The following is a 14097-nucleotide window of genomic DNA, read 5'->3' on the forward strand; positions in this document are numbered from 1 at the left end:
AAAAGCTGTCCACTCAAGTTGGCCAAATGAAAGTCCAAGTCATTTCAGGAAATGCCGCAGAAGGCAAACTGACGACAATGATTGCACACCCTTCTAATCGCAGCGCAATTTCTACGTCATCAAATGGCGATAAGGAACTCCTCCTTCGGCCAACAATAATAGCTGATAGCAATTTGGGAGCACAAAAATCAGGTGGTAATTAAAAAGCGTATATAGTTTTGCCCTTTAATATTTGCACTGAACGGCGGTCGTCGTGGAAAGGTAATGAACAATTTCGTTTATACATTATTCCATTAATTTTACAAGCTCTCGCCGAACGCATAGCGTATACGCACTGATGTCACTGCACGTTATTACTGCTATTATTATTATTATAAACTAGGAACAGTGCAATAACAGAGCCGGATTTTACGAGTGCCATAACAAGAAGCGAAGGCAATTAAAGGAGTCGCAGGCTATACGCGCGGACATATAAATATCCGGCCAGGGCGGCCATAAAGTTGCGATCTGGACACGCTGGAACTTTATGGGGAACGCGTGAAATTCAATTAAAAGGCATGTTCGATATTAGCCACAATAACCGGGGATATGGGGGATTCGGATAGATATAGAATTAGAAGAGTGGGAGCGTGGCCGGGTCATAAACGGAGCTTATTGAAATAGATTTGAAGGGCGGCAAATAGACAGTCGGTGGCAATGGCAGTGGCAATCATCCGCCAAAAGCCCGATGATAAGCGCCCGTGTAAGTGTCGGGGAAATGGGGGAATAGTTTTGTGTGATTTATGCTCCACCGTTCCACCGCGGCATCGGCATTCCGGTGGGCGGTGATCCACCGACTGCCCCTGGATGTGGGATGCGGCACCCAGAGCGACTGGGAACCGTGGCTTATCCACATGGATGTGCGTCACTGGCCGTAAAGATTATACGCTGATTAGGGGCCGGCAGCTCGTATCAACGCATGCAGTGTATTTCGAATACCTGACAAGCTGCAGCCGGGAAATTAATTAAAGCAAAGCTCCCCGGGTGGCAATGCCGAAACTTAATGAACTTGTCCTTGTCCCTGGTCGTGGATGCTTGTGGAGCGTGGACCGTGGAATGTACTCGCATTTCAGTGGGTCATGCTGCAGTCTCCTTCCCACTAAAACGCACTCTAATTAAAATTTTTGCGAGCTAGTGGAAATTGCGCATACGCCCCGTTATACGCAGAAATAATACTTTTTAATTGCTTCAGAGGAATGCTGTTCAAAACAAAACTACTCGACGACTAACCCTGTTATGCATTTCGTGCCGTAACAAAACAGAAAAAAAAAAACAAGCAAAAGTTTATGGCAAAACAGAGATCTGCATAAATAAATACAGAAACGAGAAGAAACCGCAGAGCATGACCGCAGAAAATATACATACACAAAAGCTGCAAAAGTTGTGGCCACTATTTGATAAACTTTAAGATGTCAAAGTCCGGTGAAAAGGCAACTGGCAACCTCACCGACTAAGTAAATGTCCGAAACGAAATGAGTGAGGGGCGACAGAGTCGAAAAGCCACAAGGAGCAGGGACGCCAAGGGGAAGTCGACAATGGAAGGAAGTTGGCCGGCAGCAGATGAGGACTTGGCATAAAAAATGAAGACTCCGAGGACCCCGCAAAAAATAGTACTCAGACTCTAAGATGGGCAATATCAAGCGACAGTCTGAATGAGGAAAAACCAAACCAAACAAATGTAAAGTTTATTAGATTGTAAGTGGAGGAGCGGGGCAAGGCAGTCGGCCAATAATGACACCGACAACGTCACATCGCCATCTGCAGAATGCAATAAAAGCGTTTAACCCGAAAGCAAACGCTTTGCAAATATGTGAGGCAGCTATGAAAAATGCTCAGCGCTCCCAAGAAAAAGGAGGATGGGAAAAAGCTAACAAAGATCAATCACAACTTGATAATACCCTTTCACAACAAAAAAAACTTTTAAAATATGGAAACTAATTCTTATAAAACAGTTTCTTAAAAAATGCATTGTGTTAACACTGAGTCAAATAACAATTTGTACATATTCTTATTGGTTTAAAGGGTATCAAATAGTTTAAAACTCTCTTTAAAGCAGAAAACCATAAACATGGCTTAGCCAAGGTGAAAACTGTGCAAGTAGAAAGGAATGCAGACAAAATTGGGGAACTACAATGAAAGATTGTGCTTTCATTTTTGCTTTTTCTTTGTTTTTCCACCGACAAAAGACAGCCAAAAGGTATTCGAATTTTTTGATTGAATTAATTAAAAACTTTATTGCCAGTTTTCGAGCATTCGGGGGGAGTCATAGTGGGCTTTTTGGTTAAAAACCTAATCTCTGCCCGGCCATCAGCTGTCGAAATGTCCGAAACTTAAAGCCAAACTGATGAACACACCACTAACTGACTCGATTCAATTTGCGTTCTCAACTGCGTCAGCGTGGAAATCGCTACACGGTGGTTGTTGTACTTTCCGGGTTTTATGGCTCGCTTTTCTGCTGAAGCTTGTTCCGATATGTCAGGGAGTTAGTTTCATGTTATGCCCATAAATCAAGCCGAAAATTCAAATGTTATCAGCGCGGCGGGATATTCCACTGCAGTGTGGTTGAGTCTTCCTGTCCCGCTCGCTCCCCGTCTCCCTCTCCGCCCATTGCCGTCTCTTTCTGGCAGCCCGTGTGTGTGAGTGGTGATAAGCAAGCTGCCACCGCTCAGTTAGTTGCCCCGACTACGCTGGTATTTATGCACTTCGCCCTATATTATATCGCCGATGATGACGACGTCGACGGTGACGTCCAGCTTTATCCTTCTTACTCTGCCGCTACAGCTGCGGTCACAAAAATAGCAGATCCAAAGCCATTCACAGTAACTTCTTAATGTGCAATTAAGCATGAAAATACTTTAAGGGTATATATTGATTTAAAGGTTGAAAGTACAATATTACATTTTAATTCCACTCTAAGGTATATTATTCAATATAGTATTTTTAACTGTAGAGCGAATGTAGTTCTTTGGTTAGCCTGGTACTCTTCCATTGACCACTACTGTATTTACAGCCTTTGATAGCGGAGTAATTAGCCAGAGCGTTCCGCCGGCTTTTCCGCTCCCAATGTCAACCGCTCTCCTATATACCAACAGGTGGCATATCTAACAATAGCATCGTGCAGCGATGGCGCCTTACCAGCTACCACTTCTGGGCCAGATTATAAATGGCCAAGCATCTGGGGGCAGGCGGCTCATTCGTTCCAACGGTTGCAGCGGCAGAAGCCCAGAAATAAACGAGTCGCGATCGCTCCGAACCGTCGGTGAAGGGTTGGCCAAAATTGTTTCAGCATATATGGAAATTACTTTAACGTCATCGGAATATGAAACAAGGACCTGCAAGTTGCATGTGAGAAATCCACCTGAGTGCACACACTCAACTCCAATTAAAACTCCACAAAAATCATTGAAAAAGCTTTAGCATGTGCTCAAAAACATTGGTAAGTTAAACATTTCTGTAAAAGTAAAAAGGGGGAAAAACCTGACACACGAATATCCAAATAATATAAAATGACTTACTTATTCTCCTTTAAAGTCCCTTTAAAAAATATCAAAATGTAAAAACGTGTTGTTATTTCAATGAATTTTAATATTTTATTCATTTTGTTAATTTGCCTATTAATAATTCGTTCGTTTATTTTTTTGGCCACTGTAAGTTGTGATGTTTTTCCACATTTCGTGCAATTTTCGTTTGCTGTTTCGGATAACCAACATAATTCCGGGCGCAATTTAAGTTTCTCCTTTTAAGGATGCTCGGTGGAAACTTCAGTATCCTTTTAAGCGAACCCCTCCCTTTTTTGAGCTGCAGGAACGATGAAACTTACATGAGCTCGGATCTCTGGCAATATGCAAACAGTAATTGAATTAATGCCATGAGCCAAACGAAATGTTGACCGAACCCACATACACATACACATACACACACACACAGGGAGCAGCTGTGCACACACCCAGCCAGAAATGGTTTGAAAATTGGAAATTAACAAAAAGCAAGCGGAAAAAGCGCTGGCACAAATTTAGCTGAAAATCCAACACAAAAAAGGAGTGTGAGTGTTAGTGTGTGTGTGTGTTCGTATGTGTGTGCATTTTCCATGTTGCTGCTGTTGTTCGGGCAGCTTGCGAATTAGTGTTGCCACTCGACACTTTGTCCTGGCCAAAATCTGAGCCACGGAAGGGAGCGGACGAAGAACGGGCGACTGACAGCCGGCCATCAGGAGAGAAAAGCTTGCACTTTTCTTTCGAGTGCAGTGGGCCTTTCCACTTTCCACTTGCCACTCTTCCCCAACCCCAACCCCAATTTTGCATTTTGCGCCCGCTTTTGAATGCTTAACGTGTCACTTGCCTGCCTCAGAGTGTCGGCATGCAACTCGGCCAGCTGCGAAATATGCAAATTAGACATCAAAAATGCTTTAATGAAAATTCCGCCTGCGGCAAGGAGGACGAAACAGTGTCTGCAAAAAGTGTGAGCACACTTTCGCCGCAACTAATGTACATTCCTTGCTGCTCCGCTTTCGAAAACTTTATGCCAGCCTTGGCCAAATTGATTTCACATTTTATGGCGGCCGGATGCTGATTAAACTGGGCCATAAATCGCTTGGCCCATTGACAGCTTGCCATGACGTATGGCCGCCCTCGAGCGAAGTCGCTCGCTAATTATCATAAAGCTGACACTGATGTCAAAATATCAGCGGACTGGGAAGGTGTTGGCGATAACTGAAAAGCTGAATGGCAGTATTGTTTTCACTTTAATTGAAACGGTCCTTCGTAAGATCAATTTCAGTTGGTGAACCAGTTAACTGGTTTCCCCACAACAATCCCCTCGCATCGGCAAATGAAATAAATTTTGCAATTAAAACTTGCACTCTTTTGGAAGCGTTTGTCAACGCAAATAAGCGTAAATTAAGTTTATTTTGCTTCCACATTTTTTCCCATTTCCCTACGCTTGTAACCTCCTCTGGATCCCCGGGGAAACCCATCCGAGGATATTTTCCATTTCAAGTTGTGCTGTTGTGGCTTCCTTCGACCGATGGCTGTCATTGTTGGTTTTGTTCTAAATACCCTTAAAAAAAAACATTTTAAGTTTTGCTGGTAACTTTGCTGAAACACAGAAAAGCACTTCTAACTGGAAGATACAATATTGCTTGCTATACTATGAGCTTAGGCAAAATTGTTTAAAAATGTTTCCTTTTATGGAAATAAATGTACTTTGAGGTTTTTATCTACATACAGTTTTTGTCTTAGTTTTTTATTTAATCAGTTTTTTCTTTAACTTACAGATTCAAAAATTTAATTTCAATCCATAGTATATAAGGGTATTTTTTGGCTCGTTTTGGCTTCTCAGATTTTCGCCTTCATTTTGTTTTGTTTGCTAAATGGGTAGCTCCGTACAAGGATGGCAAGTGCAGCTTCCGCTGGAACTAAAACGGAAACTAGAACTGAAACTGAAGCTGAAACTCAAACGGCAGCCGACTCACAGTCGCATTTCATGTTGTTTTAATTACTTTCTGATTTATTTAACGCGGGGCCAAGGGGAAGGGGCATGCCACATTGTTGACTATAATTAGTTGCATTGTCACCTGAATGAAGCCGAATGAAAAGGCAAACACAATGAAAACAAAACCATGTCCCCTTTTTCGGCCAAGCAGAAACATGAGCTCGCATAAAATGTGTTCAAACAGCCAAATTATATTTACATTATTTAAGTGCAGTGGCGAACAATTTAACGCAAAATTCAGCCCCAAAACATCAACGCTTTTCACGCAGAATTAAATAAGCCTCTAGTTTGCATGCCAAATTGTGTTTATGGTTTCAGGTAATGGTAGAGCATTATGACCTGAAATTAGAGCAGAATTCTCATTGATTATTATCAGAACCTTGTTCTGCCCTTCTATTGCAATTTGCAGTTAGCGCCGCTTTCGTCCGACTTTTCCAAAGTCCTCATCAAATCAGTGGGCTTAACAAAATGCAAAAGCACAGCCTCACATTAGAAATAGAGCAAATTGCATGATTAGCATTCACCACATGTTTTCCACACCGGCCGCCCGAAAAACATGTCAGTTAAATAAATAAGTTGGGGGAAAATTGCATCCATACTCGGTGGTCATGTTCTGGCAGTGAAATTCGAAACAGTTTGCCATTCGATAAGCCATGAGCTGTGTAAGGTAGAAAACCTTAAAATTAATTTTTGCTGTTTGTTGGTAATTTTACATGTTCAAAATTTCAAAAAACATTCCCAGCCACCTAGATCTGCTTGGATTGTGAATGGAGCCAGCCCCTCATCCTTTACCGCTCCTTAATACCCTCTATTATTTTGCAATTATCTAGGGTGTTCCCCTTTAACATCTTTTATTAGACCAGTTTCAAGCAGAAGAGATCCTTAAATTAAGCTTATAATTTTTGTTATGTTTCTTTTAAATTTCTGTTACATTACATATTTCACAACTCTATTTGGAAATACAGTTTGCAATGTTCATTTTAATAAATCTTTTGAGATGTACAATTTATGTAAATATTCTCATATTATTAGAAAATGTCCTCTGGTGCTCGCTATGAGCACTGTTGCCTTCATTGGACCCAAAGTGGGAAATTGTCGAGGGGGAGATCGTTGAGGAGCTGTCGTTCGGCAAAGGAGTTGTTGTGGTTGTTACCTCATCTGTGCTGGAAGATATCAGGACGGTGGTAGTGGTGGTGGGTTCGGTAGTCGTGGTAGTGGTGGTGGTGGTGATCTCTGGCACAGGCGACAGACCCATTAGGCAGCTTTGAAGGTCTTGATATGTGTTTCCGGAACGGAGCTCGTAATTCCGTCTCGAAATGTTGAAGCAAAGCTCACGGCTAAATTGGAGCTGTTCGACTTCCTGACCCAGGGAACTGTACAATTTCGAGGCATTGAAGGCCGCAGTGTTCAACTCCTTAGATTCAATCGGACCCTGAAGTAAATAATTGAATCTCATTAAAAATAGTACTAATATGAATATATATTATATCCTCATATATATATTTTATATATATAAAATATCCTCATATTTTTCAACTCAATTAAGTAACTCACCTTGTTCGCATAGCAGTTCAGTGATACCTGGCTGTTCTCCAGAAAATCGCAGTCGAGAACCCTCTTGCAGGCATCGAAGGTGTAATTGCTGACATCCCAAAGGGGGTCGTCATACCGCTTCAGGACTGCCAAGCGGCCTTCGTCGTAACTAATCGAGCACTGAGCGTATTCCTCATCGTACGCCGCGAGATCAGAATTCAGAATCGGGTTGTAATAGTTGAAGCAGGCGGCGGCCAGTTGGGGGGTTATTCCGTTGCTGCTCGCTGGTGGCACTCATTAGCTCGAACATTCTCGAGTGTCCTGAGATCAGGGCGGGACTCGCGATGCAGGAGCCGATGGCCACGGTGGCCAGCAGGATGGCAGTTAGCTGGGAGTGCATGTTGCTCGCTTCACGGTTCGTTCGTAACTTGGTCTAAACCGACGGCTGGCCAATGCTTTTATGCCCCCCGAAATCTTTGAAGTGCTTTGCGATCGGCGGGGCTTTCTCCTATCTTCCTGTTGATAAGAAGTATCAATAAAGCAATCACCCTACACACCAGACTTGCTCTACTCGTTTTTCCTTGATCAACCCGTAAACAATGAGTCAACTGGTAGGTCGCTATCAAACCTATCGGCCATCGAATAGAGGTCATTCTACTGTTGCCACTGCTGAATGATCGAGAATCTAATTATAAACGACTTTTTAATGCGAAAAACCCTCCGATATCACGGCACTCCCCTGCAGTCTGGTTTGCATAACCAGCCAGAGATGAAAAGTTGGGCCAATTAAATGGTGAGATAAGCTCTTAACATTTTCGGATTAAACTTAAATGCTTCCTAATTGTTGGCCAAATTGCTAGCAATATCATTATCAAGCAGAAACCACATAATTTGTCTGCTGGTGTCTATAACAAATTCTCTAAGAGCTGGATATCTTAGGCATTAAGTATCACTGAAATTTTCTGCAATCCTATAAGCACATTTATCTTGTCGCAATTTCTGCAATTTTCATTGGGTTTTCCGGTAGCAAACAAATCCTTTCCTTAATTAACACAGGAAACATGTGCCTAACAAACGAGTTGACCTGATCAAATGAACCGAGCCGAAACCGAAAATTGCACCTCCATAATTTGCTTGCACAATTAATATCTGTGTCGGGCTTAATATAATTAAATTCGTTTCTATTCGAAAGGATGATTTTCGGGGTAATCAACTCTCTCATTCGGAAGGCAAGGTAATTTACGCCGATAATGGGTTTTGCCGTTGCCATGACAATAATGCTAATTAAATGCAACTAAAGTTGGGCCCCCCTAAAACACTTTGCCGCAAACCGTAAAATAATAACCAACCTCAATTTTCGCCCCGTTTTCCATTTTTACCTTGGCAGCTGGCAAACAAAAGTTTACCGAAAAAATGCATATTGCATGCGTGCTCAAAAATTAATTGGAATGCAAATGCAGTGGCCAAAGTTGCACTTTAATTATACTCCTTTTTTGGGGGGTCAAAGGTGCCCATAATTAAGGACGGGCAACCGTGTCCGTTCATATCGTGTCTACAATTACACAATCTAATGCCGTTTAATTAAGTTCACACGTGCCACAATTAAATCTTCAACGCTAATTGATGGGTGTGTTTGTGTGTGTTTTGTGTGTGTGTATGAAGGACATTGGGTTCATGGCTCATCGGGTTTTTTTTAAACGCCCAACAATCTCACGTAGCCTGCAAACGACAAACAAATAAACGAAGGAGTAGCAAAAGGTGTAGGAAGAATCGTGTTGGGAAATCATAAATAGTTTTTCCCCCAAACCAAAATGTATCATTCCGAATTCCGAATTAGACTAGGCTGGATTATGGCAGAGATGGTATATAGGTACTATATTGACTAAATAAATACCTCTTTATACTTTTGTATATAACATTTATTGTGCCTTAAGTTTCCAAAAGTTCCAAACAATACTTGTTAGGAAACAAGAAGATATTTGTTATTATGTATTAAATTGTGATAAGTGTTTACGTTTATTTAATACATTTTGTAAGTAATAAATTCTTGAAGTAGGTACAAAAGGTGTTTTCCAATCGCTGGTTGTCCGATACACATCCCTTTTGTTTGGCACGTTCGGCTCCTCGGAGAAGTGGGCGTGCCAACTTGAGTTACGTTTCTTTTCCCCAAAAAGGGGGCGGGGCGGATTGGAAAATTATTTAGCAAATTAACAGGCTGACAAGTCAACTGTGTATGCATTCGGAAGTGGCTGACGTGGGTCCAACGGCTATGTGACCGGATTGCCAACAGGCGGAAAACTTATGGATGGCCGGCACGCAATTGCTTACCTTGGCCAAGAAAGTTGGCAGTGGGCGGTGGGCGGTGGTCTGGGCTGGCCAGTGGCCATTAAAGTTGTTCTCCTGCTGTTTGTTCTGTCTATTTGGGTATTTTGTTTCGGTTTGGTCTAGTCAGCCCGTCCACCTGGAAAACCCTTCGTGTTGTTGCACTTTGTAGTCTCCAAATATTTTGGTTCCGTCTGAGACCGCAACGCAAACACATGCAGCGTTTATTATGTGTATATGTCGGCTTAATGTCCTGTTAAAGCCAGCTTAGACTGGGATCAGGACTGGCTTACAAGCGCAGGATGGGGGAGCAAGGTTGCCCCCTTCATATTGCAACTGAAGTTCCGTAATGAAGTTGCTTGTTAATAAAAATTGAAATTAAAGCGAGACTTAACGAATTCATGTGCATGCGATGGAAAATCACAGAAAAAACGCGCACAGAGTAATGAGATTTTCACTTACAGTGAACAAAAACCCAACCACCACAAATATAAATAAAAAGAAAGCAATTAAGAAAAACTTTTAAACCCAATTGCATTAGCAAGCATCCCTTTTTGTAGTTTTTAATCTATCTTTTTGTGCAGCCCCATAATTATTTTGTTAAAAACATTTTAAATAACATGAACTTTTTCGAAAACATATAATAGTTGATAAACCATTTTATAAATATAACATAAAGGATAAGCAAAAAACATTGAAAAGTGCCAAGTGGGACCCTTGGGTGATAAGTTTTTTCTCTGTGCCAGAAGTTAATTAAAGCCGCCAATCTGCTGGTAGGAGGCTGAGCCACGCCCACTTCCCGGCCAGTGCCTCAAGTATTGCACTTGGCATAATTTGTGCAGCCGGCAGAAGCTCGTATATCAGACAGCAGGCGACGGCCTGAACTCTCCCATTCGGAATTCGACAACTCAGCGAACTGAAAAGCGGCAGAAAAAAAATGGGAAGAAAAAATAGCCATGGTGAAGATGGCCAGAACCGGGTGAATCCCGAGGCGGGAATCCGCCAACGAGGTCAACGACAGGGCCAAACTGCCCGGCAGAGAGAGCAAACTTCAAGTGTGACTGTGTCTGTGACTGTGTGAGTGCCTCACTGTGTCTGTGTGTGTGTGTGTAATGGCCAACACTTGGCGGACAATAAAACAATTAAGCGCAAAGTCAACATGGCGAGCCAAAAAAGTTAACCCCACTCGACCTGCCACGCCCCCTCGTCCTCCCGCCGCCGAAAAAACCACGGACCCCAATGAATTGAAATGGGAATCGAAATGGGAATGGAATGCAGCTGGGCCAAATGTCAGTGCCATTTGAATGCAACAAACGCGCCACATGCGGCTCACTATTGCCACTGCGGCTGCGTTTGCCACGGGGCGTATACTTAATCAAAACCAAAACATTCGCCACCGCACTTGGCGAATATGCTGCGTTCGTTTTTTTTTTATATATTTTTGGTCTGGTTAGAACGCAGCTAGTTTAATTGGAAGTTATGGTCAGGCATTATGCGGGGTTTCCCCGCTCTTTTGAGCTCGCCCATTAAGTGGGGAAACTGCGAGCAGGTTACGTCATTTGCGGGCTTGAATACATCTCGCCTTAAGTGACGTTATCCGTGGAAAGTTCTTACACGCGCCGCCCGAAACGAGGAAACGGGAATACTATCCGGCTTCCTGTCTGAAAGTGCCAAGAAAACGGCTCTCACTGCGCCTCGCACACTTCGAAATAATGATGGGCCAACACCATCTTGAATAATTCCTGCGAATATGCAAAGTATTTCGACTTGAGAGTTGCTCTGAAAGTGTGTGGAGCACTTTTAATAAGGCGAAGGCAAGGGAAATATAAGTAATCATCAGACGGCCTTAAAAGTTTCTGGAACGATTTAATTCTGTTTTTGACTCTTACCCTTTATTTTCAACTGAGTAAGAGGAACTCTCATTGGATGGTTCAGCTTATTTGGTACACTTTCCCATTGACGACCCAAAATCTTGACCGCACCATCTAGTTTGTGCATATGCGATTCCCCTTGTAAAACCAAGATTTGCAATCTTCGGCAAGTGCATATCTTGGCAGCTGTGCCAGTCAACCGCATTATCAAATCTTCATCAGGCCCGAAGTCCTTCAAGGATATTAACCCATGGAGGGCCCCTCAGTGGCCACGCCCACCCAATCAGAATTTAAATCGCTTTTGTGGGCGTGGACGGGCTGGTCTGTTGTTGTCTGTTCTCCGGGACATAATGAATGGTTGCCCATCAATTGTCCCGGGGCTTCGGGCAATTGCAATTTGTGTCGCCCGATAATTGTCCTGGAACAGGACAAGTGCAATCGTGAGCTGCACTGGGTGCTTCCGGAAAATATGACCGGGATCCCGCACGTGAAAAGAAAGGCGGAATGGAGGAATGAAAGAAGAAGGAGCAGGATGTCGTCGTTCGCTCAACCATAAAATAAAAGATAATCATTATTTTGCTAAGATTGAACATAAATTCTTCGCGTGTGCGCTCCACCATTAAACGTGGCGCAGCTTCCCCGGAAATGCATCAAAATTCGCTGCCTGACTTCGTATCAGTTTCAGTGTCTGCGGAGCGGAAATGCGCTAGCGCACAGGAAAAGGAATAAAGTACGCCGACACACACACACACAGAGAGAGAGAGACAGGGAACCGCACCTCCCACCAGCCGCACACAGAAACACACACACACACAAACACAGACACACTCAAAAAGCTCGCAGGATACAGCGGTAGCCCGTGGCCCGGCAGCTGCAGGACATGTGAATGTGGGCAAAAGAGTGCTGGGGCGTTAAGAATGCAACGCCTGCAGCTGCTATAGACCGGATGCAGCTCATTTCACTTGGCCAAGCAACAAAATGCAGGCCCAGGACTCCCATCCTGCCACCATACCACCATAGCACCATACCAATGCCCCCTCACCAATCCCCTCCTTTTTCGGAGCCCCCAGGATGACGATGACGAAGAGCAGGATGAAGATGCATCGCCGGGTTGATTTAATAAATTTTCAAATATTTTCTCGAAAAATGTTTTACTGCATCCACGCGACTGAAAGTCAATTTAATAAACTGTTAAACAAAGTGCAAAGGCAATGGGGGAAACAAATAGATGCCATGGCAACAAAGAGCGAATGCTCTTCCTTTCGAAATCGGATGGGATAAAGCAACAAAAATGTATATAATTTAAAGAAAATAAAGACGAAAATGTGTTTATATTTAGTCTTATATTTAAATCACGTTGATTTACAATTCTTAAATGTTATTAACTTCTTTAAACTTAATTATATTCCTGCAGTTATTTTTATTTTTTATTATTATTATTTATTTACTTTTTGGAATATTTTTATATTATATTACTACTATATTTAAGCTAGAAAAGTATCCCATGAATTCGGTTATAGATGGCTTATTCCACTTATCGCTGAGGGTGCTGAAATGGTTGGATAAAGTGTGCCAAAGTAATAAGTAATGCGTTCGAGGAAAGCCATGTGCATGTGTACTCATATATGTATGCAAGGATATATGTTCTCGAGTATGTGTGTGTGTGCTCGCGTGTTCGACGACATCCTCCATTAAAACTTAAAAAAGTTTGCTCGCTTAATTAAATGTCGCATAAAATGAAATCTTAAAACATTTTCCAGCCACAAAAATAAAGGGCGCCTTGACTTTCGCTGCTCACGTTCTACAACCCCTCTCCCCGTTTCCCCACTTTCCCTCTTTCGATTTTCCACGCAACTCTCCAACGAATTTCCCTGACTTTCCACCCAGCCCCCAGTTGAGTCCATCAGCGTGTGGCGCCGATGTCGAAGTGATTAAATTGAGCAACCATTAAAATAAATATGGCGACAAATGGTTCAAGTGTGAGCTGCAGGATAAGGAAGTGGGGCCCAATGGGGGAGTGGCACTTCCCCCCGGCTCATTAAGCAAAAAGTGAGGGGGTGGGAGAGGGGAGAAGTTGGTAATGATGTTTGGCCCCTGCCCTTTCCCTGTTCCCCCAAGAAATTATGAGCGAATTCGTGAACGATGTGCGCCGCCTGCCCCACAAATTTTTAATATCCTCTGCGCGGAAGGGGAAGTAGCTATAAAACATCTGAAAAATTGAGTATGAAAAATCTGCATTTCCGGACGGGGCGGCTAATTGAAATCAATTTGCCAGCCAATCGCAGATGATTAGGTCAGTCCTTGGAGGAGTGGACTACGATGAGTGCGACAACAGCTCCTTGATGCGACTCTTGATGGGCGAACTCTCCCCTCCTTGGCCATCTCCATCACTTGGCACTTGAAAGCGACAAGCGACAAGCGGCCTTGTTGAGTGCCGGCCAAGCTGTCATTTCGAGTGGGTGGCTGCCTCTTTGCCAGCCCACCGGGCCAACGGAGCCACCTGACCCACCAGATTCAGGCGACCCACCTGTTCTGAGCTGGCAATCAAGCTAAAAGCACCTGGCCCTAAGCTTTGCTTATTTGTTTGAGAACTACTGGGTGCGCCAGGTGGGTGGCAAGTGGGAAATGGGTGGCAAATGGGTGGCTGGCTGATGGGTGAAGAGTGGAGGCGGAGGGGACGGCACTCTGGTCCATTGGTTGGACCCGTAAATCTTTCCGCACACTTTAGCAATTTATACATAACCGCCGGCATTTATTGTCACTTTTAGCTGCGAGTTCAGCACCCCACCAGCCAACCAGCCAACCAGCAAAGCAACCGAACCACCGAACCACCCGAGAGCCC

The 14097-nt window shown here is 43.4% G+C and overlaps 1 protein-coding gene across 1 annotated transcript in view; it reads left to right on the forward strand.

Moving 5' to 3' along the window:
• The first annotated feature begins 3256 nt into the window (after window positions 1–3256).
• Window positions 3257–14097, forward strand: part of LOC108093790 (type-2 histone deacetylase 1) — a 28566-nt gene continuing 17725 nt past the window's right edge. The window contains exon 1 of the mRNA XM_017194071.2: window positions 3257–3475. Within this exon, the coding sequence (XP_017049560.1) occupies window positions 3458–3475 (18 nt within the window). The 5' untranslated portion in view covers window positions 3257–3457. The remainder of the gene's footprint in view (window positions 3476–14097) is intronic.

The sequence above is a fragment of the Drosophila ficusphila genome, unplaced genomic scaffold, assembly GCF_018152265.1.
Source record: "Drosophila ficusphila isolate 14025-0441.05 unplaced genomic scaffold, ASM1815226v1 contig_414, whole genome shotgun sequence".
NCBI lineage: Eukaryota > Metazoa > Arthropoda > Insecta > Diptera > Drosophilidae > Drosophila > Drosophila ficusphila.